Source organism: Sebastes umbrosus, chromosome 14 (genome assembly GCF_015220745.1).
Source record: "Sebastes umbrosus isolate fSebUmb1 chromosome 14, fSebUmb1.pri, whole genome shotgun sequence".
In the NCBI taxonomy this organism is placed as follows: domain Eukaryota; kingdom Metazoa; phylum Chordata; class Actinopteri; order Perciformes; family Sebastidae; genus Sebastes; species Sebastes umbrosus.
In genome coordinates, this window is record NC_051282.1 from 11,327,161 (window position 1) to 11,354,731 (window position 27,571).

General features: G+C 42.1%; 1 protein-coding gene across 3 annotated transcripts in view; it reads left to right on the forward strand.

The window, feature by feature from the left end:
- Positions 1–27,571, forward strand: part of LOC119501642 (glutamate receptor ionotropic, NMDA 2B-like) — a 161,175-nt gene that overhangs the window by 11,218 nt on the left and 122,386 nt on the right. For all 3 annotated transcript variants that reach the window (XM_037792128.1, XM_037792127.1, XM_037792129.1), the window contains one exon: positions 1,077–1,184. In XM_037792128.1, the coding sequence (XP_037648056.1) occupies positions 1,158–1,184 (27 nt within the window). In that variant the 5' untranslated portion in view covers positions 1,077–1,157. The remainder of the gene's footprint in view (positions 1–1,076; positions 1,185–27,571) is intronic.

A 27,571-nucleotide genomic window follows, 5' to 3' on the forward strand; every position in this document is an offset into this window, starting at 1 on the left:
GCTTGTCGTGAAGGAGGCTAAATAATGCTCCAAACTTACGTTAAATTTTGGCGAGGAAAAACTGTCATGGCCTTTTTCAAAGATGTCCTTTGACCTCTGACCTCAAGATATGTGAATGTAAATGGGTTCTATGGGTACCCACGAGTCTCCCCTTTACAGACATGCCCACTTTATGATAATCACATACAGTTTTGGGGCAAGTCATAGTCAAGTCAGCACACTGACACACTGACAGCTGTTGTTGCCTGTTGGGCTGCAGTTTGCCATGTTATGATTGGAGCATATTGTTTTATACTAAATGCAGTACCTGTGAGGGTTTCTGGACAATATTTGTCATTGTTTTGTGTTGTTAATTGATTTCAAATAATATATGTATTAGGGCTGTCAATCAATTAAAATATTTAATTTGCGATTAATTGCAAATTAATCGCAAATTTTTTGTCTTTTCAAAATGTACCTTAAAGGGAGAAAGTATTTAATACTCTTATCAACATGAGAGTGGGCAAATATGCTTGCTTTATACAAACGTATGTATATATTTATTCTAGGCTTTCTAGTTTCATATGATACCAGTATCTTCACTCTTTTAAACTGAGCCCGCTACAACCTAAGTATCTCAAGTTGCGTTAATACGTTAAAGAAATTAAAGGCGTTTAAAGGAATTTGCGTTATTATCGTGTTAACTTTGTTATTATCCCGTTAACTTTGACAGCCCTATATATATATATACATACAATTGCATAAAGCAGCATATTTGCCCACTCCCTTGTTGATGAGAGTATTAAATACTTGACAAATCTCCCTTTTAAGGTACATTTTGAACAGATTCAAAATGTGTGATTGACAGCCTTAGTTTAGAGCCTTTTTTGCTTTGAAAATTGATATTTTATGTGCTCCTTTTTCTGCATTTAACAGTCAGAAATGAAAAGTGTTGCTCTTTTCAGCTCTTTTGATTAATGATTGCACAGTCAGAAATACAAACTGTTATGACAGAAACTCAAAATTAGAATATTTTAAGATACAATACATGCTAACAATCAATACTCATGTTGTCTTTCCCCCTGTGTTTCTTGTAGTTCAGCCTCCCTCAGTCTGAGGCTATGAGAGGGAGAGAGGAGTCCCAGGCCGCACCATCATGCTACTTCTGAGACGCTGGGATGAGACTTTGGCTGGCAAAACACAAGGTAGACCATATTGATGCATGAGGCATCTCTCCAGCTCGAGCTGCTCTTAGTTTTTCTCGTGTTGTCCCTGTAGAGAACCGCCGAAGCATCCCGTCGTATCTCACCTGTGTGTGTGTGTGTTTGTGCGTCTGCAGCAGCTTCCCTTTCCTAAAGCTCAGTGATGGATGGTCTAGAACTTCTAAAGGCTTTTTTCGCTTTGTATCTCACGCCTTGAGGGTCAGGATAATGGTTCAAGGTGGAGCCTACAGATGAAGTGGCTTAATCCTGGGTTTTTAGCGCACTGTGCACTTTGATCAGTGGCATGCGTCAGCGCGCGGACGTTCAACCCCGACCTACCCCCCTATCGACTATCGGCTTAATTTGCATGGCTCTACAGGCATTGATCAGGCAATTAAAGGATTTGTTGAGTGAGGTTTTTGTCACCATTTGGTTTGCGTTCATGCTCTGTTGTGCCGTATGAAGGAGGGAGAGACGCTATGTTTTGTGTGATAAGATAAAAGAAGACGTAATTCTCTCTCTGTCCCAGGACAAAATTACACAGAGTAAAATGTGTTTGCCACAAGGGCCCACGAGAGGCCATTATCATATCAGCACATTCCATCGTTTTCTCATACATTCATCTCCTCAGCTTTCTTTTTTTTTTATTGCTCTCAAGTTCTACCACCTTTCTCTCTTCCTCTCCCTCCTTTCCTCCCTTCCCATGCACTATTAATCAGCCGTGACGTTTAAGAGACTGAGCCTCAGTGCAGAGGGGCAAGATTGAGAAACTCAAATTTCTTCTTGTTTTTTTTTTTTGGGATGGCAGGCACTGGTTGTTGTTGTGGTATGTGCGGGTGACGGACTGTGCACACGCTGTGTGAGCACACTACAAATACTGCCATTACACAGTTACCGCTATTACTTTAAGCCGCCGCCTTTAGCCAGCAGCAGAGCGACGGTGCTGCTTGGTAATGAAGTGCCTCAGCCTCGGCCCTCCGTCGTTCCAGCTGAAAGTCACAGCAGCTGCCTCGGCTGATGCTGACGCTGCACATTGCCTACTATTGCCCTGCGTCATAAAACATTACCATATAGATGAATTAACAGTGGCGGTGAATCTCATTAACAACAAAAAAAAGTCATACTCTGTGTTACAGACTATTAGTCTGTTAGGCCTATTATTCAAGTCCAGCAAGCTTCCTGCTCTTACATAAACTGTTTAAAAAAAACAACTGTTGGAATAATGGTTAAAATGAGGACATATTAGAATAATAATGTCTCGAGTTTTTTTTTTTTTTTTTAAAGCTTTTATCTCCAGCCCTTGTGTACCTAACCTAAATGGGATTTTGGCCCCTCATTATATCACCACCACTCAGTGCCATAATTAAGTGCAGCACGGCTCATTTTTCAGTCAAATCCAATTAACAACAGACTCGTATTTAGACTCTTGGAGCCCACGTCATCATTCACATCCAATGCCCAAAACTGGTAGCATACTGTAATCGAGGTACAGTCTTTGATGTGTGAAATAAAGTATGAAATATTTTCGGATCACCTTTCTCGTGCCCGCTGAAGTACAGAATGTAATTAACGGCAGACTTCCGTATTGAAGCGTAACAGTGAGATAAATGAGCACCTCTTGGGTGTATCTGTCTTCTTCCTATAGTGTTTATTTTAAAGTCTGGTGTTGCATTCTTCAGCTGAATAGCGAGTATTCTTATGTGCTTATTTTGGGAGAATTTTCATAACTGACATCATTCTTCTTTTCATGCCTTTTTTTTTTTTTTATAGAAAGGGTGTGGAAAGAGGAAGTCTTTTCTTTTTTTTTTCCTCCGACTGTGTTTTTCTAAATTAGAGCAAATTCAAGACCCGGGGAGTTAGGAGGCTTTTGATGAAGAAAAGGACAGGAGAAAAGGATTTAAAGGGAGGAAGAGAAGAGAGGAAGTGTTTTGGTAGTTGTTTCTGGGGACGTGGAGTAGACGATAGAGAGCGTGCAGCTGTGGGTTTTCTCAGGAAGACTTCTGATGTGCCTGTGCTGCTTTCTATTCTGATTTGTCACCATATGCAAAAATTGCACAGCAGTGTGTGTGTGTGCATATCTCATTAATTCAATAACTCAGTCTTATTCAAAGAAACTTTTCAGGCACGGCCAACCCGCCCTGGCACGTTTCTCTTTGTAATGAATTCCAATCATATTGTTACACCTCGGCTTCGCTGATGTTCAATTATCTTGTAATTGAATAAACTTGTAAGATACAGGAGCAGGGCGAGTGCATGTCTCTGGTGAATTATCATTTAATATTAATTGAATTTGGACCGTAAGATCACGTGGTTTGTAGCTCGACCTGAAAACAGCTAAGGTCTGTGTGGTTGCATCGATCGAGTCGCAAAACAGCGGATCAATACAGCTTCACTCATCCTCGTCTCCAGCAGCGGAGCTGTAACATAAGTCACCTGGAAAACGGCCCTGCAGATCCAGTCATTAGCTGAGCGCTGCACTTCCAACATTTGCTTTGGTGGCATCTGTTATTTTCTGGCACGTCCTCAGATGCTGCTGTGAGGAGGCGTCGGGTGCCGTCGGTGTTTGTGCTCCAGTTGTTGGGTAGATCTGATGCTGGAACGATTAGTCGATCGACAGGAGTTTAATAGACAACCATTTTAAAAGTGAATTAGTTGTTTAAAGGAACAGTGTGTAACATTTCGGGGTGTCTATTAGCAGAAATGGAATATAATATTCATAACTATGTTTTCATTAGTATACAATATACTGAAACTAAGAATCGTTGTGTTTTCGTTAGCTTAGAATGAGCCCTTCATATCTCCATAGGGAGCGGGTCCTCTTCATGGAGTCCGCGATGTTGCTCCGCCATGTTTCTACAGTAGCCCAGAACGGACAAACCAAACACTGGCTCTAGTTTTACGTTACCTGAAGGCCACCGTATTTCTCTCACAGCCTTGTGAAATTGCGCTAATGTGAGTGCAAAACCGTGGTACCACCAGCCGTCGTCTGACTTCCGTTCCTCCTAAAGTTGTGTTGTTATGGTAAAGATGGCCTCTGTGCGAGGCGAACGGCGTTACCACGAGTTTGCACTCGGCGGCTCACATTACCACAGTCTTGGAGAGGGAGGAGGGAGCGTAGGGATACTCAGTTGGTTGCAGTTTGTCACCACACCGTTAGATGCCGCCAAATCGTACATAGTGTTCCTTTAAGTCATTTACCGTTGAAAAATGTCAACATAGTATAGTGGTTCTAGTCTCTCAAATGTGAGGCTATGTTGCTTTTTTTCTAATTTATATCATTGTAAAGTGAATTTAGACTGTTGGTCGATCAAAACAAGCATTCAGAAGACGTCACCTTGACTTGTGGTCAAGAAAGTAAGGATGTTGCCATAGCTGGAGGCTACAACTTGACCCATTATTTTTAACCTATATTTGTTTACAGTTTGGCAAATTGGCCGGCATAAAGTATGCCGAATTAACTATCAGCAGTTCCTGTTTGCAATTTACCCATGGATGTACAGACCACTATCACGGAGTTACTTTGATACTGCAGAAAACTTAAAAATGAGATGATTCTCAGGCAAGTTCTTGAGTTATAAGGAATGTATTTTTTATGATTTCTGAACGGGTTTATGGACGTTTATTTACGTTTTTATGGATCGGGATAACGGCTTCCTCGAAAAGTGTAGTCGCACGGAATCTAAAAATAGATGTATCATGTCTGTGTGTTCAGATTTGACCGAGTTATGACTCTGAGAACAAGTACAGATTTTTTAATGCAAATTGCGGGCCAAATTACTTCCGTCCTTCTCTTTCATCTCACGCAACATCATAGCCTCACGTCTCTCCCTCCACACCTCCACTTCAACTCTCCCAGTTTGAAAACATCTGGACTAAGAAAATAATGGATTAATTGTAAAAAAAAAAAAAATAGATGTGTCAATCATGAAAATAATTGTTAGTTGCTGTCCTATATAGGTGAATGTGTATCATTGTCTGTGTCTGTACGTGAGTGTATTCTAGTGTGTTTAATTCATATATTTATACGTGTGTGCATGCATTTCACTGTTGTTTCATTATATGTGTGACTATTTGTGTTAATAGGTAGATTATTGTATAATTCTGTCTCTCTCTGTGTTTATATATATATATATATATATATATATATATATATATATATATATACAGACGTAGGCAAAGTTGTTGGTACCCTTCCGTTAAAGAGAGAAAAACCCACAATGGTCACTGAAATAACTTGAAACTGACAAAAGTAATAATAAATAAAAATTTACTGAAAATGAACTAATGAAAATCAGATATTGTTTTTGAATTGTGGTTCAACAGAATCATTTTAAAAAACAAACTAATGAAACTGACCTGGACAAAAGTGATGGTACCCCTAGAAAAGATGTAAAATAGTTTGACCATAGGGACATGTTAAACTAAGGTGTGTCCTGTAAATAGCATCACAGGTATCTTCAAACTTGTAATCAGTCAGTCTGCCTATTTAAAGGGTGAAAAGTAGTCACTGTGCTGTTTGGTATCATGGTGTGTACCACACTGAACATGGACCACAGAAAGCTAAGGAGAGAGTTGTCTCAGGAGATCAGAAAGAACATTATAGACCTTCATGTTAAAGGTAAAGGCTATAAGACCATCTCCAAGCAGCTTGATGTTCCTGTGACTACAGCTGCACATATTATTCAGAAGTTTAAGGTCCACGGGACTGTAGCCAACCTCCCTGGACGTGGCCGCAAGAGGAAAATTGATGACATATTGAAGAGACAGATAATACGAATGGTAACCAAAGAGCCCAGAACAACTTCCAAAGAGATTAGAGGTGAACTCCAAGGTCAAGGTACATCAGTGTCAGATCGCACCATCCGTCACTGTTTGAGCCAAAGTGGACTTAATGGAAGACGACCCAGGAGGACGCAAATCATAAAAAAGCGAGACTGGAATTTGCCAAAATGCATATTGACAAGCCACAAAGCTTCTGGGAGAATGTCCTTTGGACAGATGAGACAAAACTGGAGCTTTTTGGCAAGTCACATCAGCTCTATGTTCACAGACGCAAAAATGAAGCATCCAAAGAAAAGAACACTGTACCTAATGTGAAACATGGAGGAGGCTCGGTTATGTTCTGGGGCTGCTTTGTTGCATCTGGCACAGGGTGTCTTGAATCTGTGCAGGGTGCAATGAAATCTCAAGACTATCAAGGCATTCTGGAGCGAAATGTGCTGCCCAGTGTCAGAAAGCTTGGTCTCAGTTGCAGGTCATGGGTCCTCAAACAGGATAATGACCCAAAACACATCTAAAAACACCCAAGAATGGCTAAGAACAAAACATTGGACTATTCTGAAGTGGCCTTCTATGAGCCCTGATCTAAATCCTATTGAACATCTGTGGAAGGAGCTGAAACATGCAGTCTGGAGAAGGCACCCTTCAAACCTGAGACAGCTGGAGCAGTTTGCTCACGAGGAGTGGGCCAAAATACCTGTCGACAGGTGCAGAAATCTCATTGAGAGTTACAGAAATCACTTGTTTGCAGTGATTGCCTCAAAAGGTTGTGCAACAAAATATTAAGTTAAGGGTACTATCATTTTTGTCCAGGTCAGTTTCATTAGTTTGTTTTTTTAAATGATTCTGCTGAACCATAATTCAAAAACAATAGCTGATTTTCATTCGTTAATTTTCAGTAAATTTTTATTTATTATTACTTTTGTCAGTTTCAAGTTATTTCAGTGACCATTGTGGGTTTTTCTCTCTTTAACGGAAGGGTACCAACAACTTTGCCTACGTCTGTATATATATATAGACTAAAAGCCAGTACAGGTATGTGAGCAGCTGTCTGGAAGAGAGAGCAGCTCTGCGCTCGGCTTCAGCTGACTTGTTGTTTTCTGGCCTCACCTAGAGGTTGTGTTGTTGAAGCGGGTGAATGATTTGTTTTTCGGGGTGTGTGTGTGTGTGTGTGTGTGTGTGTGTGTGTGTGTGAGTGTGTACGCCACAGGTCAGCATCTTAACGCAGCAATGATCGACAGGAAACACTTGTGCTCATGCCTAGAGGACTAACAATGCAGAGTGTCGGAGGATTTTGCTGTGTAGTTGAGAGAAAGGATGATTGCAGCCGAATGATAAACCAAACAGATTCTTTATTTGTATACTGTAGCAGTACAGTCCAAAGGGCAGTGAAATCCATAATACTGGGGCTCACAACAAAACTTTGATTCACTCTAAAAACTTATATTATTGTGTTATTCGGTGGAGGCCAGTGGGCAACCTCCGGGTCTGAAAAGTGAAGCCAATGCTGAAGTGCCTTAAACTTGCATTCTTTCTAACAGCCAGCAGGGGGCGACTCCTCTGGTTGCCATAAGAGGTCTGATTGTATAGAAGTCTATGAGAAAATGAGCCTACTTCTCACTTGATTTATTACCTCAGTAAACATTGTAAACATGAGTTTATGGTCTCAATCACTAGTTTCAAGTCTTCTTCAATACAGCATGATGTTCATTTAGTAACCTATGGTCCCATTTAGAGTCAAATAGACCATAAAGCATGGTATGCTTTAGGGCGTGGCTACCTTGTGATTGACAGGTCGCTACCACGGTGTTGTCCGGTCTGGGTGTTGTCCGGTCTGGGTGTTGTTTGTGTTTTCGTCTTACAACTTTAACCCTTTCACAGTGTGTTTTCAGTCCATGAAAATTAGGGATGCACCAATACCCATACCGGATCGGATATCGGGCCGATACTGACTTAAATAGCTGGATCGGATATTGGTGACAATTGGGCCGATCTATTCAGTTTTATGTTTATATCTTATATACTGGAATTTTAATTCCTGTATTAGTTTATTCCTGTATTTGTTGCTGCACTTAAAAGGTTTACACTTGAATTGTAATTCCTGTTAATTTTGAAGATTTTTTTTTACCAAGTTACTGGTGTATGATTTATTATTTTAATAATAAATAACAATTCAGTATATCACACACACATATATATATATATATATATATATATGTATTGTCTTAAAAAATTAGGAAAGCAATGTTTATGTCAAGCCTGATGTTGCTTTACACGTAAAAGAATGATCCCACTGGTATCGGATCCTTACTCGGTATAGGCCGATACCTAAAGCCCAGGTATCGGTATCGATATCGAGACTGATAAAGTCGGATTGGTGCATCCCTAATGAAAATTAATTATAACCGTCTTGGTCACCTAAAAATGTCTTATTCAGCGTTCAGTTGTACTCAGCGCCACCCTCTCATGTCACTTCTTGTTGCAAAAAAACAAGAAGGCGACGGCCAGAACGCTGAACTTGAGGCTTCAAAATTGCAGTCCACAAACCAATGGGTGACATCGCGGTGACTACGTCCACTTCTTATATACGGTCTGGTTGTGGTACAGAATGAATGTAGGTTTTACATAACTCTGTACAACTCACAGCAGCTTGGTGTTGTCGTCGTTGATTTAAGGGCCGATCCAGCTTTAATTTGCAATAACAACACCTGTGTCTTGGGATGTGATAAATGTTATACTTACAGAATGTGATCAATGTCTTGTTGTGCAGAAGCTGCAACTAAGTAATGCCGTTTAAACGTCTTTTTTCTCGATCTCCGCTCCATAACCTCCGTTTTTCTTTCCTATTATGAAAGCTGTGCCGGACAATAAATCAGTCTATACCAGAAAAGGGATTACTTTCCCTTGATACGGCGTTCTACCAGGAGTGAGCTACGCCTCCTCTGCTAGCAGATTGGATGGCGGTGCATCATCAGCTGAGCTACACACAAAAAGAATCTCTAAAAGCCTGTTTTTGTGATGTTGCAAAGATGAAATGGTCAAGTATGGGCAGTGACCCTCGACCATCCCTGAGTGCGCTCTCTTCCTGCGAGCAGAGCTGGAGATCAGCCGGACGCGAGGCAGCGTCTCCCGGCCCTGCTGCTGCTGCTGCTGAGATGTCATAACTAATGCTCACCTCGCTTCAGTCGCCTCAGCAAAGCAAAGCAAACTCCACGGCCGCCTTGCAGCCTCGGTCTGTCCCAGAGCCTCCTGCAGCCTTTTGCTGGGATTCTGTTTGCCAGTAGATAATATTAAAAGATATTGATTGCGTTGTGTTAAGGAGAAATGCCCGCCAGGAGTTTAGCAGAAGAACTCCCAATAGGGAGCTAATGCATCTCTGAGGGACCTCATCCGCGTATGCTGTCAAAATCTGTGATATGTGGCAACCGGGCTGCAGAAAGAGAGGGAAACAGAGAGAGAGAGGCGGGCTGGAGAAGGGAAAGAATAGGTTGTATCTGCCAATCTGTCTCGTATAGAACAGGAAGATGCTGGTAATACTTCCAACTAGGCAGGCAGACAAAAGGAAGAGAGAGGAGATTGTGATGTGAGCCATTGTTAGGGACACAAACATAATAGGTTTGTCAAAGTCTGCCTGATTAAACTCAATGCACCTGCAGACGATGCAGCTCTCATGCAGCCTTTAAACTCTTCTCTGTATTCAGTCAATTGTTCCTGTTTGCGTCTCACATCGATTTCTGAAAGCCCGAACCAGAGTTTGAGAAAGAAAACGCTGTAAGTGCTCCCGACTGTTCAATTGTGAAAAGTCCTTCTGACAAACAGTGACAAGAGACTTTGTACTTCTGGGTTAATTATGGATCAATTTCCACACACTGTCATTTTGTGTCACTGGTGAAAATTCTGGAAAAAATAAACTACTAGATCAGTCTGCAAGCGTGGCATTACGTCAGTTGTTTCTTCATAATATCTCAGTCATCGCTGGTAGGTTTTTTGATAAAACTTGGGGCAAAGATGCGGCTCAATTGCATCACCCACAATACATCGGAAACGGCTTGTTGCATTACGCCGCCACATTTCTAAAAAGGAAAAAACGCTTAAAAAAATCCTGATTGTCCCAAGTTGTGGCGTGATGATTGCAGGTCATGTTAATGTTCGTAGCTATACCTACGAAAGGTATTGCACTGAAATTCGTATATACCCCACAAAATCAATTTGTATGTAATCCACGTAATCGTGAACCAGGAAGTATAAAAAGCAAAAAAAAAACGGCATTTCACCAAAGAGGTCTACGTTGATTTATTCATCCTGAACTTCCGTACTTAAGTTACGTCGCTTATGGAGTTATTTTAACCAAAACCATGATCTTTTCTAAACCTAAGTTGTTTAGGTTTAGAAAAGACGGAAGTTTATTTTGAAAAGCTTAGAGCGGAAATTGACACATTCGTAACGTGTTGCTGGACATTCGTAGGAAAATGCAAAATGAGGAATAACTTTTTGTAAGATATCCTACAAACAGTTGTATGAGGATACATTGCAACATGACATATATGTTTCAAATATGGATATGGGACTTATTTCAGACTTCATCAAATTTTGGGACACAATCATTTCTTATGGTCTCCTGTCAGAATAGTGAACGCAGCTGTTTTCTGTTGGAGCTACAGCAGAGGAAAGCCGAAACGTCTCCGTTTTAAAGGTGCTAAACACTTTGGACTCTTGTTTCTGCAGTGCTGTCAGAGGTGTGCTCTTTGTGTAATAGTGTACACAAACAGAATAACAAGGAGATCAGTACGTGCTTTTTTCTAATACAGTTGGTATCTCATGACAACAGCTTGCCAATTAATTTACCATGAGCGGAGAGGGGTTGTTGGTGGGTGACGGCCCAATATGGGAAAGATGAGAACAGAGAGAGCAATGACATGGGTGTGAGAGAGAGAGAGGGGTGACGGCTAGGGTAAAAGAGGACTTTTTGAGGTTTGAGTCTGGGGTGTGTGTTTGTGTGTGTATAGGTGTGTGTCGGTGATGGAGCGGGGTGTAAATAACACCAGCGCTTGAGGAGGACTGGGTGTTAAATTAAACCTCAGCCCAAGAATGTGCGACCTCGAAAGATAAGACAATTAGAACACGCTCACACAGCCAGACCCTGATGGCACCCTCATTAACCATGTGTGTGTGTGTGTGTGTGTGTGTGTGTGTGAGAGAGAGAGAGAGAGATTGTGTGAGTACTTTTCTACTTAAATTCTCTTATTGAATGCTGATGATCAATGACTTACTAGGCTTGCCAATGTCTTGATACCAAGTCGATTTGACCCGACCAGGAAGTGCTTTAAGGCTTTTTAAAACTGAACCCACACAAAAGACTTACATATTTTATTTCCTCCTCGGACACAGAGATAATAATAAACATAGCAGGCCTAAGAGAGACCTGGAAAATGTTGCAAATACACGATATGCACGTCGGCCCGCTGGGTCACCGAGATGCTCCATTAAATATATAGTTAATAGTATAATAATAGCCGGTGGAGGGTAGAGAGGCAATCGGCCTTAAAATGTCCCAGGCTAGTAGGTCTATAGGACGTCTACGGTCCATATTAATCCTCAGAACTGAGCACTCAAGCTGTTTCGGCTCGTAAGGCTCTCTTGCGTTTTAATTGTAACTATAAATCCTTCAAAAATATTTATCTTAGCTGTACAGCTAGTGTTATGTGACGCAGTTTTGATCATAATGTGGATAGTGGTCACAATTATGGAGGTGATTATTGACAGGTCCCATGCTAAAACTATGTATGGAGGAAGATACATAGGAGGCATCAAAACATATGTGACTTTAAGAAGTCAAAAAACATGCAACAAGCACCTTTTTTTAGTGTCATGCATTTCAATTAGGGCTGTCAATTGATTAAAATGTTTGATCGAGACTAATTGCACGATTGTCCATAGTTAATCGTGATTAATCACAAATTATTTACACATTTTACAAAATGTACCTTAAAGGGAGATTTGTCAAGTATTTAAAACTCTTATCAACATGGGAGTGGGCTAATATGCTTGCTTTATGTAAATATATGTATATATTTATTATTGGAAATTAATTAACAACACAAAACAATGACAAATATTGTCCAGAAACCCTCACAGGTACTGCATTTAGTATAAACAATATGCTCAAATCATAACATGGCAAACTGCAGCCCAACAGGCAACAACAGCTGTCAGTGTGTCAGTGTGCTGACTTGACTATGACTTGCCCCAAACTGCGTGTGATTATCATAAAGTGGGCATGTCTGTAAAGGAGAGACTCGTGGGTACCCATAGAACCCATTTTCATTCACATATCTTGAGGTCAGAGGTCAAGGGACCCCTTTGAAAATGGCCATGACAGTTTTTCCTCGCCAAAATTTAACGTAAGTTTGGAGCGTTATTTAGCCTCCTTCACTACAAGCCCTTTACAAGCCCTTTATGACATTTATGTAGTATAACCAATGGATTCTTTAGGTTTTCCAGTTTCATCTGATGTCAGTATCATCACTCTAGCTTTAAAACTGAGCCCGCTACAACCTTCGGTAGATCGATTGCGTTAACGCGTTATCAGCCCTAATTTCAATATGTGAAATTCTCAGCAGTGGATCGCCTCTTTGCATGTCAAAGATAGCCTTCATCATGCATGTGTAATAGATATGGCCACTTATTTATAGCAGCTGTAAAGTCTCATATTTGAGCCAATGTTCAAATATGGGAAAATAAGAGCACTTTTCTACTGGTAAAGGGCGAGCTCTGTTTTGACTCCAGCATGATAATATATTACATTTTAAGTCCACTGGAATTATATTATCTGTCACGACAAAATTGCCCCCTGACATTATCTGTAACTGTTGCCCAAGTGTCTGATATCTATTATGAAGCGGGGAAACCCTCAGGGTGACATGAGATACTGTCTCCTCGGTCGCACAGTGCAGCGTTGGCTCTCATCTACGTACCGTGTTCTCCAGTCAGTGTGTGTGTGTGTGCGTATGTGCATGTGTCTGTGCGCATACTGTAGTGCAAAAAGAGTGAGAAAAGGGATGCAATCGGCAGTATGTGCATGTGTGTGTAGAGAGAAGGGAAGACTTTAAGGTGACCTTTGGCATATGTGTGTTTTCACACGTACAAGTGTGTATCACGTGTTAACTGCTGACGATGTGTTATAGATGAACAACGGCGACGTATGGGCACCTTTTTTGATTCTTATAATTTTACAGTCTGCTGACAGCGGAAGGATTCACTTTTAAAGGAACAGTGTGTAACATTTTGGGGGATCTATTTGCGGAAATGCAATATAATATTCATAACAATGTTTTCATTAGTGTATAATCTCCTTAAACTATGAATTGTGTTTTTGTTAGCTCAGAATGAGCCCTTCATATCTACATAGGGAGCAGGTCCTCTTCACGGAGTCCACCACGTTGCTCCACCATGTCTCTACAGTAGCTCAGATGGGACCTGTGTTAATTTCGTTAACGACAACTATGATGAAATATGTTCGTCAACGACCTTTTTTCCATGACTAAGACGATGACGAGACGACACCGACGTCATTAAACGCTAACTGCGACGATATCAAACATGTAATAACGTTGACGAAAAACAACAAGACTAAAATGTAGTTTAAAAACATAAAAACTTTACCAAAATCTCTTTATTTTTGTAAGTTTCCACCTTCTCTTCCCCTCACTCTCTCTGTCACTCTCTCTTTCTGTCTGCATACTTTCACATGTTGGGTGGGTGGATTGGCTCTCATAACGGACTGGTGAGTGCGACTGAACCGCGATCACCGCCAGCAGCTGTCTGACTTCAGTTGCTCCTAAAGTAATGTTATTATGGTAAGGATGACCTCTGAGCGAGGCGAACGGCAGTTTTGCACTTGCCGGCTCACGTTATCCCCACAGTCTTGGAAAGGAAGGAGTGAGCGGAGGTGTAATCAGTTGGTTGCAATCTGCAACCACACCACCAGATGCCACCAAATCCTACACACTGTACCTTTAAAATAATAATAAAAAAAAATTCTAATTATATATATATATACTGTAGACATGCTTGTCGCGTGCTTGCTCTTCCAGCCCTGTTTTGCCATGTCTTCCTCTAAGTGTGTGTCTTTTGTGATAAATCAGTTGTGTAATTGGAGAGGCGGTATGGATATGCCTGAATGGTTAACGTTGAGAGACAGCGTCTGCATGTTCATTACTTAACACCGAGGCCATGTGTGCCTTATACATAAATGGATTATTTCATAGTATGCGTATGCATCATTCAAATTGATGCAGCCTTCTCCCGTGCGCTCGTATGTGTGCGGCAGTACGAGGCGGGTCAGTGCGCATGTCAATGTGTGTGTTTCTGTGTGTGCGCGTACTCTCTCTCTGTGGTTTTCTGTCGTGATTGCGAGTGAGCCAGACCTTAAAAAATCAATCACGGAGAGTGACGAAGAACGGGAGAGCACAGAAGGAAGTGAAAACACATGCACAGATGCACACGCAAACACACACACACACACACACACACAGAGCGAAGTCCTAGAACACTGCAGTGAGAAAATAAACGCAGGCATGAGGAAAGTAGAGACACACTGTGCTTTTTCTGTTTTCACTCCAATGCAGAATGAGCTCTTACTTCCCACTTATCTCACTCCTGTAATCACTCTTGTTCTGTTATTTTTTCTCCCTGTTCTCTCCTATTTCACTCTCTGCATCATCTTTCTCATCTAATGCTCACTCTCTCTCTCTCTCTCGTTCCCTCTTTTCTGTCATGCTCTCTCTGCATTTTATCTCCCCTCTCTCTCTCACACCGTTTTTTAATTAAAATCTCTCTGTATCAGGGGGATTCTGTTATGGTGGTGATTTAAATGGAGGGGCTGACATAAACTTAACATTACTGTCAGACCAAAGCAAATTCCATCAGCCATGGTTAAATTTGCAGCGCTGGCCATTTTCCAACAGGCTTTTTACTCTAGAGCCAATATCTATACCACCACCTATCCATCTTCTTTTTTTCACTGATATTCCCCTATATGTTGTCTTTTTTTTAAAATTATTTTCCAGTGTATCAGGTCAGAGGCATGCATCAAGTGTAGCTGCTCATGTACATGCAGACTGGGCCGACACCATAGACCGTATATATAGATGGACGATACGTGTCCACTTCCTCCCACTATACAAAAGTATACAACAGGCAACAACACCTGTCAGTGTGTCAGTGTGCTGACTTGACTATGACTTACCCCAAACTGCATGTGATTATCAGAAAGTGGGCATGTCTGTAAAGGGGAGACTCATGGGTACCAATAGAACCCATTTTCATTCACATATCTTGAGGTCAGAGGTCAAAGGGTCCCTTTGAAAATGGCCATGGCAGTTTTTCCTCGACAAAATGTAATGTATGTTTGGAGCATTATTTAGCCTCCTTCACGACAAGCTAGTATGACATACTAGTTGGTATGAATACCATTGGTTGGTACCAATGGATTCCTTATGTTTTGTAGTTTCATATGATGCCAGTATCTTCACTCAAGCTTTAAAACTGAGCCCGCTACAACCTAAGAATCGCAAGTTGCGTCAATGCGTTAAAGAAATGAGCGGCGTTATTGAATTATTTTATCGAATTTGTGTTAACGCGTTATTATCGCGTTAACTTTGACAGCCCTAATTGAAGCTATTACAGTTGACTAAATAAATAGTTTGACAGCCTTTTGAAAGGTGCACATCAGTCCACTCCAGCCCTAGGGCGTTTCCAGATGACTTCAAACATGTCTTTGACATTTCTGTACTGCAGTTTCCTCTCACTTATTAGCCAACCTATACACTGATACTGAAATCAACCTATGATATCGCCCGTGTCGATATATCGGTCGGGCTTGAGCGCAGACAGACCGGCACATATGCTTGTCAGACACACGCACACACACACCGACACACTTATAGCGTGTTATATGCCCACAGTGCCAACCACCTTGCTGTGAGAAACGAGACACTTCCTCTCCTCGTGAGTGTTAGCATCCCCTCCGCTCCGCTCCCTGCGCCGCCGCCTCCTCCGCGGTGGACTCACTCTCTCTGGTGGATGGGAGCCTGCGGTTGGGTCTTCATAAATCAAGATGTTACCACCGGCGCTATAAGGCTACTTTTTTAATTAAAACTGTGAATCAGTCGGCCCTGATTATGAATTGTACTCCGCTGCCACTGAATAAAATATACAGGGCTCGCTTCTTCTCCCCCCCCCCTCTGACTCTTCCTCTCTCCGTCTCTCTCTGTCTTCTTCACTCTCTCGTTCTCTCTCTCTCGTTGCTCGCTGTTCAATTTTCCACCAGAAATTCGAGAACGTCCACAGCAGGCCGTGGCCACGCACGGCGACTGAAGGCTGAACATTATTGTGAAATAGTTGAGGAGCTTAGCGGTTGCATAAATTTAATATCTCAATATGGAGGGGTCTGGCGCCACTGGGGTCAACACATTATATCACACGAAACAGCCGGGAGGACACAAACACACCACTAGAGCTACTACAGTAGGCCAGTGGGCCCTGTTTACCACACACTACCACTCCTTTAATTATGTCACAACAAGTGAAACATGTTGTTGGGTTGCAGAGAAGAAAGAGAGCAGTCAGTATTATGCTTTTGTCCACTGGTCATATTGGATGCGTCTGAGATAAACAATGAAATTTCTCCCGTTTTTTTTTTTTTTTAATGTAATTTATGAAGATAGAAAACTACAAGAGGAGCAGCTGGGGACAGCGACGACAACGGCAGCGCTATACTGTCAAATGAAATAAATAAAACCCAAATCTATGAATATATTTATATACAAAACAGTGAGTCTTAAAAGCTCCTCTTAGGAGTACCACCAGGTTGAAGCTTTAACAGCATGTCTCCTTCAAGGGGCCCTATTGCTAATTTATGACCTTTGCGTGTCTTGCAAGCACAACTGACATCATCCTAGGGAGATACGGGGATGAGCCAGGCCTCGGCGGAGCAGAAATTAGCCCGATGGAGCGCGGCGGCGGAGCTGGAAACGGCGGACAGGGCCGACCGCTGTACGTGCTGCCGCGTCTCCTCCCCTTTACATTATATCAGCAGGCGAGAGCAAGGGAGGGAGCACTAACTGGAATTCAATCTTACAGCTTTGCACAAACAAACTCATGAATGATAATGGGCTGCTAATTGAAGGTACTGGAGCGATCTCTCCCTCCGCCGACTGTGTGTCGCTGTAAATGGAGTCCTCCGTGTAGTCATGGCGACAGGCGCAGCGAGGCTCTGGAGGTCTCCTGACCCCGAGCTGGAGTCAGATCATCTTTTACACTACTCCCCGTAGTCGGTGCCACCATTTGGTTATATATGCACCCATGAATATTTATAGGGAAACTGTTTGCAGTCGGTGCATCACTGAGCTGTTTGAAAAGTTAGTTCAAGTGCATTGTTGTATTTTTTATCATGTGTCTGCTTTTCAGATGCAAATACTCTGATGATTTTACTTGCTATCCATGTGTTTGCGAGTTTATTTAGGTGCTAAAATTTGATTTTTACACAATTATTCAATTCATTTCAGACAATAAATCAATATTAAAAAGATAACATCATTATTAATCACAATAAAATAATCATCTTCCAGGCACAGTTAGACATGTATTGTAGCTGCTGGGTTTTAGACAGTCTCTGCCTGGAGTTCATCTCTATTGATGTTCTGCATTGATGTGTACTAAACTATACTTCACCACTGATTAGCATCTTAAAGTCATGTAATGTGGCAGAAGGCTGGCACAGCGGGGAACTATGATGCGTGTCTTTAAAGCAGTCCTGACCTGTGGAGGTGTCCTTGAGCAAGACATTGAATTTCTACCAGCTGCAAGGTTGTCATTGTGAGGCTGACCACTTGTGCTGACCTTGTTATTGTGGATGAGAGCAAGAGAGAAAGAACTCCTTCAACAGATGCTTTAAAAAGCTGCTTTTATCCAGGGGGGTTTGGTGTATTATCAGCTCAAACAGAACATACATCTTTTTTTATCAGTAGCATGTCTTCAGTAGAAATCCTGTCACACTGTTCTCGGATTGGAAAAGCTGCCTTAGCGTTGTGGAGACCAGTTTGACTCTGGTGCCACCCATGCTTAGGTGTTCACCTGTATGTTTGTTCCTGTCTGCTTCAGTTCCTGCTGGATGTCTGCTGGTGAGCTGGCCAGTCTGACTAACTGTCTCTTCGTGTATCTCATTGGCTGCTGCCTGTCGAGCCGGCAAACCTGGCAACGTCTGTCCGGGTCTGTGTGTAGCGCTGCTGTTATTCTCCCGAGGCGCGCGTCTCTCTCTCTCTCCAGGCTGAGCGCTGGGTGGGATTAAATCCGGGGGACATCCGTCGGAGAGACGCTCGTAGATGCCATTATCCCTATGGGGAGCCTCATCATCATCCCGCAGCGGAGAGGCGCCGGAGAGGACCGTGAGAGAGACAGCCGTGACAGCCTTACGTCTGCAAGAAAATTGTGATGATCATGCGAAAAAACAACACCCCGAAAAAAAGAAAAAAAAAAGGCTGGAGATATGCGCAGCCTCTTTCTGTGTTTTTTTGCATTATGGGGCTCCTAGTGAAAATGGCAGTGAAACCCATCCTCCGGCTGCTTCTAATCATAGCAGGTCCCGTGCAAGAATACCTGCTGGAATTAATTGAAATGTGTAAAATTAGCAGCAGAATTGAGAGCTGAAAATGAAAGTCATCAGTCAATATTCAGCCTCGGGGGGGAGAGGGAGGAGATAGCTTTCCTACAGGGTGTTTGCAGAGTTGGTATGAATTAGATGGGTCTGTAAGAGATTACGGGTGGGTGATTAGCCGAGCAAATAATCAAGCTGTGGCTTAGTTATTAGAAAGTCTACAACATTGGTGTATTTGTGTAAAAAAATGACGCGTTTGTGTAGAAGTTCCTTCGAATTTATGGAGTTTTCCTGTATACACACGTTATGCTCATTCCTTTTGTAGGGTTAGCGATGTGCGTGTTGTACTGGCAGACACACGGTACAGTAGCGGATTAGGCCGTGTTCTTGCTCAAGCATATTTCAGGGCTTGGGTTTTGATGTATTCTATCCAAGCATACCCATGAAATGTTGATTTCCACTCAAAAAGAGAGGCCGATTCTGAGCACGCAGCAGCCACACTGTATCTTCTTTTAAGAAACCGATCCAGCGCAACATCCACTCTAGATTATTCCCCCTCCACAATAGAGCAGTGCAGATACCTTGCTGTACAACCTTGTTGTTTTCTCACTAGTACACACACACACATAAACCACAAAGAAAAAAAAAACATTTCCACACCTACTAATCCAAAAAGGCAGAACCCTGGTGCCAAAAATAACAGCTTGGAATGAGATGGATAGAGGAGGACAGATTATTGTGGCTCTAATCTGTGAAAAGCTGACAATAAAACACATTTAAAGTGATTACAGTGCCGTTATTGGCATGAGGGTCACTCGATGCGCGGCGCTCTTCCTATCCCTAGCTTTACCTCTCAGCAGACAATGGAGTCTGCTGCGTAACTCCACACGTATAAACACTCCCGTAAAGGTCTTTCACAATGACACATGGACTTGAGGCACTAATACTGATGCAAGGCAGATGAGGAGAGAGAAGGCGAGGACAGCAGAAAGAGAAGTGAGGTTGGAAGAGGTAAAGAGTGGAGAGAGGGATTTTCAGGTCTGAAGCCACAAATCATGGGGAAGATTAAGCGTCTGTTCTGCGACGCGGAGTAGGTGTAAATAGAAACGTGTCCCTGGGAGAAATCCTGGAGACCGAGTGCTTATCTCCCTGAGTGTTGTCAAAACACATTTGTCAGTCTGAAGTGTGTAAGTGTCTTTGTGTCTATAGACTTGATATGCAAAAACAAACAGCTGATGGTAGATGGAAACCGGTTTGCAACAAGCCTGCAAAAGACGCACAACTCGGACAAACGCACACGCCATCTGAGACCAGACAAAACTGTTATCACTCCGGTGTGACCCCTCTGGCTTGATGGGAGTGTGTGGACGAGCAAGTCGATCATGCATCACCCCCCCCCCCCCTCCTCCCCCGCGTGTGACTTCCTCAGCTGCAGGACCAGCACATCATCAAACAGCTGCAGGCGATTTTACCCGTTCAACAGCTGCCACATCTCAGGGAACGATGAGAAAACGCTTCACATTGGGACTGCGTCATCTGCACAGTAAATTAGCCAAGTGAGTCCGGGGCTCTGGCGATGCCTTACTCTTCCCCTCATACTGTGATGTGTCCTGTGGGAGCTCGCTGGGCAGCTCCGTGGCCAGTACGCTGCCAGGAACAGCTGCTGGGAGCTCGGGCAGCGGGTCTGCATTGTGGTTATACAATTGGGTGCAATATTTGGGATCAAATGTGTTGTTTAGAAGACGAGACACCCACTGTGCGTTCCAATACCCATACTACTATACTGTTGAGTATGCCAGAAAAAGATTTAGTATGTCGCAATACATAGTATGTCAAAAGCAGTATACCAAATATACCAGGATGCACGGTCTGAAATTAACTTTTTTCAGTATTGTTTTTGTCTGCCACTCAGAAAGTTTATCTGCCACTTTTGAAATCTATGCGTTAAATGAAGGAATAATATTTTAGATCTGATGTCATTCAATGTTCGATATATTTGACATAAAAACATTATATGCATGGTAAATTACAGTGTCTGAATTACACCATAGCTTCTAGGGGAGCCCTATTTACCAGTACTACTGTACTGAACTTTGTTATTGTCATCTATTGTGGTTATTTGCAAAACACACAATTCAAATGATTATGATTATTTAAATATTTGCTTTGATTAAAAGTAAAATCTTGGCATTAGCAGTTTTAATGATGTATTATACGCTGCTCAGAGCTAGTGTGCGGAAATGAAACATAATAATATATTATCATAACTCCCTCTCTAATATCTATTTTATATTGATGTGAAAACATCTCCTGTATTTAATTAAGTTCCTTGCCAAAACTTATTTTACGAGATTACATTTGAACACATCATGATAACGTTGTGATTTACCTTCGCCCAATAGTCATTTTTCCTGAGCAGAGCTTGAACGCCTCATAATATAACTTAATGGCACCTCTGTTAACGTAAGTAGCTCCGTTATTAGGCCAAGCAGGACTGTGCTGGTCCCAAACAAACTGAAACAGGATACAGCGTGCGTACGCGTCATTGTGCATGTGTAACTGTCAGTAAGCATCGAAGAGGAATCAGTAGTCACGGAGGCATGACACGCCAAGAAATCAGACAACTAGGAACCGACTCTCTATTCCCATTTCTATCGTTTTCCCCGCCTGCCAAAGTGGCGGATGGCCTGATGATTTTATCCGCCACTGCCAACAATTTACGACCATTTAGCGGGTGGCGTGTGCTAATATCAGACCCTGCCAGGATGTCCTATTACATCCGGTCGCATTTTGCAGTATGCAAGCCAGCATGCTTTTCTGGTTATGCTGACCCACAATCGTCTGCGCAGCGGATATATGAGTAAGAGGGTCAAAGTTCAAGGCGCAATGTTATGACAAAGTAGTATGTCCCAATTGTATGCATACTGCATTCAACAGTACATACTTTATAAGGGCAGCTGCTGTACGTACTTAAAGTAAAAAGAAAATGTATGCGATTTGGAACGCACCCTCATCTCTGCCTCTCAACTCACAGCATAGTTGTACCAGTGTCCGTTCAGGCACGGCCCTTAAGTTGTTAATTTGGGCCTTTGCTTCTTGTATACAGTCACACAGAGCTTCCAGCTGGAATTTTATGATCCTCATAATTTTATGAATTCATTAAGGACGGACACTTCATACTGTATGGTAATTGGGGAAAGCAGCATGATTTGGCTTACCTTACATCTCATCCAGACTGTTAACACCTTTGACTGTATGCCAAAGAGTATGGATCAAATAGAGCCTGTCATATAAAGTCCATTCCTAAACAATTTCTTGTAAACTTTAGGAATTATGATGCATTTAATAATGGTTTTATAAATACACTTACTGCCTGCCCCCGCCCGTCTCTTGGCATCTTCCTGCACATCGCACTTAATGAAAAGTACACCTTTATTACCTTTTATTTATCGTTGCTTGCTATTTTAAAACACGGTAGCCAACTGCATACTCACATCATTGCTGATTTAGGAATTTTAATCATTTGCATCATTTTAATAAATATAGGTATTAAGTTGACCACAAAGTAGTACCCAATGCTACCCTTGAGCTCAGTTCAGTTAATTAACTTTACCTCAGACTGTGGGACCATATTGAAAGAAAACTATTAAAATCACACACATATCAGAGTTGTCACATCTCTGAAGTGTGTCATGTGCAGCTACCCGTAGTATTTTCTAAATTGTATTGATATACGGACGTCAAGTATCGATTTTTTATTATATATGCATGTGATTATCATAAAGCGGGCATGTCTGTAAAGGGGAGACTCGTGGGTACCCATAGAACCCATTTTCAGGTCAAGGGACCCCTTTGAAAATGGCCATGCCAGTTTTTCCTCGCCAAAATTTAGCGCAAGCTTGGAGTGTTATTTAGGCTCCTTTGCGACAAGCTAGTATGACAATAGATTCCTTAGGTTTTCCAGGTCCATATAATACCTGTATTTTCACTCCAGTTTTAAAACTGAGCCCGCTACAACCTCCGATCGATCGTTAATGTGTTAAAGAAATAAGAGGCGTAAAAACGAATTTGCGTTAATGCGTTATCCCATTAACTTTGACAGCTGTACTTATTAGATAAAAGAGATGTGAACATAATTTGCAGTTGAAAAAAAGGTAATATATCACAATATATCTTGTCGCAATACTCAGCATATCTAAGCATATCGCAAAATGTTTAAAATCACAATAACATTGTATTGTGATTTAAATATCCTGATAATATCATATCGTGGAGCATCTGGTGATTCCCACCACTAGTATTTACCAGAGCAGTACTGTACTGTTCTTTACCATATCCAATCTGCACATACATTTAAACAGATCACTGCCTGACATTTGGATGCGTTAAAGCTGATGAACAACATCAAATCAAATCTTGGCACTCATATGAACATCCTCATTTTAAGCAAATGCAAATCCCTGCATACTTACTTACATACTGCATAAAATATATAGAAATAAAACATTCAAATTTATATAAAAAAGTACCTACTGTACATACTGTATGTGCATAAATAAAAAGAGGAAACAAAAATAATGTCAAATCAATAATTTGTTCCAGATGGTGCCTGAAGCGCGTTTCGTTCTTCTGCCAGGCTGAATTGGAAAATAAAGTAATGACCTGTGGATAGTATTGATGAGTGTTTGAGCAGGACTCTCTCACCGGGGCCAAAGCAGCAGCAGCAGCAGCTGGAGAGAGTTTTTAATATCACACGCATCTCAAAACGCAGACCGGCTCTCAGAGGGAGTTTAGTTAGTTCACTCAGCACTCATCCTGTTCATCATGGCTGCTTCAGGCCCAGAGCAGAGGCACGGACATGCAGGGGAGCTGTAGAGCCGCAAGGGACCGGAGGATTCAACACTGTACATCAGGTTACACACACACACACAATCAAACACACACACACACACAGGCTAAACTTATAAATAAAGTAGGAAGAGGCGTAATCATAGACCTTATGCACAGGCAGTGACTTTGCCCCCCGCTGCTTCCCCCCCCCGCCATAATTATTCCATATATAACAAACATCTGTATGTCTAATTATCCACCTATTCATTTTCTGAATATATGAATTACACTAAATGTCTTTTGTGCTCTATTCAAAATCTGTCTGGAGACATTTCTGCTTACAGCTCTTAGCGTTTCAATAACAGCCAATTTCAAACTATAAAAAGAGAAATAACCCTTCAGACAAGTCTTGAAGAAAGACTTGAAGGCAACAACAGTTTAGGCCTGTTCTCTTTTCCTCCCACCCACCACGGAGCCACAGGTTGTGTGTGTGTGTGTGTGTGTGTGTGTGTGTGTGTGATCAGCCGCCCCCACGTCTCGCTGCTGCGTTGTCAAAGAGGTTGTCCAGGTAACGTTTTCTTTCATCACCCGTCAGCGCTCGTTCTGGGTCGGGGCAAGGTGCCACCTGAGGGTTTAACCTCGAAACACTAAGGAAACGCACAACGTGGTGCCAAACTGCTCAACAACATCAGATTCAAAAATAGTCTTTCTCCCTGCAGAACGCTTAAAAGCCACACGTGACGTTTTCCCCCTCCTCATCTGTTCATTCCTTGTAATGAAATGACGAAGCAAGCGCCGACAAAAGAATTAGACTTAAGTAGCCTCGAGTGTGCGGCGGGTTTGACGTAACGGGCCGTTTTTTTCAAACACTTATTCTGCCGCTGCCGCTTCTGATACGTGAACCTCTCATCATGACATTCTCATTTCAATTAAAAAGGAGAAATGAAGCCGCCGCAGCACGCCTGACTTGGCGGTTAAGATAATGTACTCGCACCGTAGACGGTTTTGAAGTCATCCAGAGAGATATAGAGAGATTGTCTCTGTGCTGTCCTCCTAAATATCAAACCCAGGCAATAAATGTGAAAAATTGCCTGTAGCCTTTGTCCTCCAGTTTTCATGCAAATAACACCATCGACAAACCTGACACTTAGCACATAATGAGAAGAGGGCGATGAGAGAGTGCGAGCGCAAGAGAGCGATAAGTGGGAGAGTTGAGAGGAAGCATTGTTCGACGAGACCAAATGATAAAACAGAGAGAGAAAGAGATAAATAGCGTTAAAATGAAAGGAAGACAGAGAGAGAGAGAGAGAAAGCGGGAATCTGGGAGGAGGAGAGCGACGGGCGCTTCGACGTCCCCTCTCTCTCTCTGGAAATAGACACCATTATGCCCCCTAGATTGGTCCTGGAGCCTCGGCATGAACATGTGATTGCAAAGCCTGGCTGGTCTGCTTTGGTGAGGGGGCTGGTGAGTGGCTGCTTCAGAACATCATGTACAGACGCAGGTCCAAACACATAATCACACACACTCACACGCCACCTTCCACCTCCACAGCAGGCTGCACAGACAGGCTGCATGAATATTTATCTATCAGAGCAGTTTATAATGAGTTCACAGCATTTTTCTTTCATATTCTCGCGTATATATATCGAAGGTTTGGCAGCGATTCCCGCATCCAGATGATTTCTCCTCCTCATCAGTATGTGGTGCAGCGACCCAGCGCCGTGGCCCCGGTCACATCCCCGGGGCCAGCAGGGGCTCGCCTTCGCAAAATGCTACCGCGGACTGAGGAATGTTTTTAATATTGTCAGGTGCCGTCCACCGTCGGAATCAATTTCAAATCAAAAGACATCTCGTCGCTGAAGATTAGCGCCAAGGTTACATTTTTTTCCTGCCAGCTTTCATTGGAACAAAAAAACATAAATGTCACTTCTAAAAATGCATTAGGGAGAGCAAGCCACTGCTAGCGCTGTTCACAACCTTTCAAACTAAATTCATCAACTGCACACACACACACACACACACACACACACACACACATTTCTACTGCCCACAAGCGCACAAACCATTCTCGGCAGTAATGCTTTCTGTCCTGTGTGGATTTATTACTGCCAGAGCAGAGTACTTTGTGATCGGAACGGAGTGCTGCTCAGTCACGTATATTAAATACAAAACTTGAACAATACGGCGCCTGTTTGTTCACTTGTATTAGATATTTTGATTGACTGGAAAGCCAATGTTCCTGATTGTATGCGTTTGTTCCATACAGGACCACATCATGACCTGCCGTCTTAATCGTTGGTCTGCATTTGACACATGCAGAGATCCGCTGTAAACTCCCAGCTAGTTATAATTGTGTGATTTATAGCTGACAAAAACAAAAAAAAAAGAGAGAGAGAGAGAGTGGCCAATTACAGAGCTGTAATATCTGCGTCATGCCTCATATCCCCTGCTCCGTCAACTTTCCACTACAGCAATATGAGCCATGTAAGCCTTGACGTTCATTAGTGACTATTACCCCGTTTATTGTCCATTTGGGCCCACTTAGTACCTGGTTGTGTTTGGTTGGGGTGGGTAACTACCTGAAACACTGTGTTCTTACCTAATTGGCCGGTGCCTCGTTGCATCTGTACAGTATAGCAGAGGCTGAAGCAATCATAACCAGGCAATAGAGTCTCCCCTTTACAGACATGCCCACTTTATGATAATCACATGCAGTTTTCGGCAAAAATCATGCAGTATAAATGTGTTATTTGTATTCTAAAAATGATTACTGCATACTGGGGTCGCTAAACAGTCTTGGAATTACATAAATTGGGTGTCACTGTAAAGCTGAGACTCTTGTGGATACAATAAGCTCAATTGTATTCATGTCTGAAGATGTTTGTCCCCATAGTAGCCATTTCATATAGTGAGACCCTTTTTTTATACTTGACCTCACTGTATAAAATGACCTGTGGTGACCTCTAGGATAATCACAGCCTCATTAAACTTTACAGCCACAAACTAAAGACCTAGAGCATTCAGAGGAGGGATGGCTTTCCTAGCTAGATTGACAATAAGGGGGTTTCTGAGCAGTTTACAGAACAGAAGTGATCGCCATGCAATCGCTGAAAAATGCAATTCTTGCCGAAATCTCCAAATGTCAAAAGTTTTTGATACCAAATCACAGCATGGCTTCTTCTGTGATTTTTAATCATTTTTATCAATTGCGGGTCTTTTAGGGTTAGGAGAGACAGTGTGTTTACCATGAAACACTGGCAACAAGAAATGAAAAGCTTCAACTAACAACTTTTCGATTAATTTAGCAACTACTTTTAATCTTAATTGATTAATTGTTTGGTGTATGAAAATGTCAGTAAATAGCAAAGTCTTCCCATCACAGGTTCCGAGAGCCCACGGCGATGTCTTACAGGCTCTGAAAACACATCAGCTTCTTACAATAAGTGATGGGGTCCGACACAAAAACACAATTTTCGAAACACTTTTGGTTATTTCACATAAGAGATGTGTGTGCTCATATTTTTTGTCTGAGCTCTTCTCACTGGTTTAAGGTGGGCAGGGCTCAGTTGCAGAAAGACGATGTGCTTCCACGCGCCAATCACGGTTTAGCAATGTTTGAATGTGATGACAGTTGGTGGGTTGTTTTGCTTATGTTGCCAGGCCACTCACTGTCAATCAAACACCCACACGGTCCTGATGAAGCAGATTAGTATTTGAATGTTAAACTCTTAATACATAATACCTAAGGATGCTTTTTTTTCCGACAATAACGTGAATATTGACGTTGCTTAGCAGAGGTGATCTCTCGACTTAACCGCTCGAACTCCAAGCATATAGCATACACGACTTCCCACGTTGTAACCACGAGCTCAGGAGTTTCATTTGAAGGCACCAATACATCATGTTTTTTAAGTTGTTAAATAAATCAGAATAACAGGTGATTGTGAGGCTATGAGATCAGCGAGAAGCGCCCACAAACAATTTTTTTCTTCTACATTTTATTTAAATGTATGCACAAACTTTTAAATAAATGCACCCACTTTATGAAATGTGTTTTTGCATAAACATTCAGAAAACGTTCCCCATAAATAAAAAAGGTTGAGGAAAAGCAGTAAAATGTGTGTG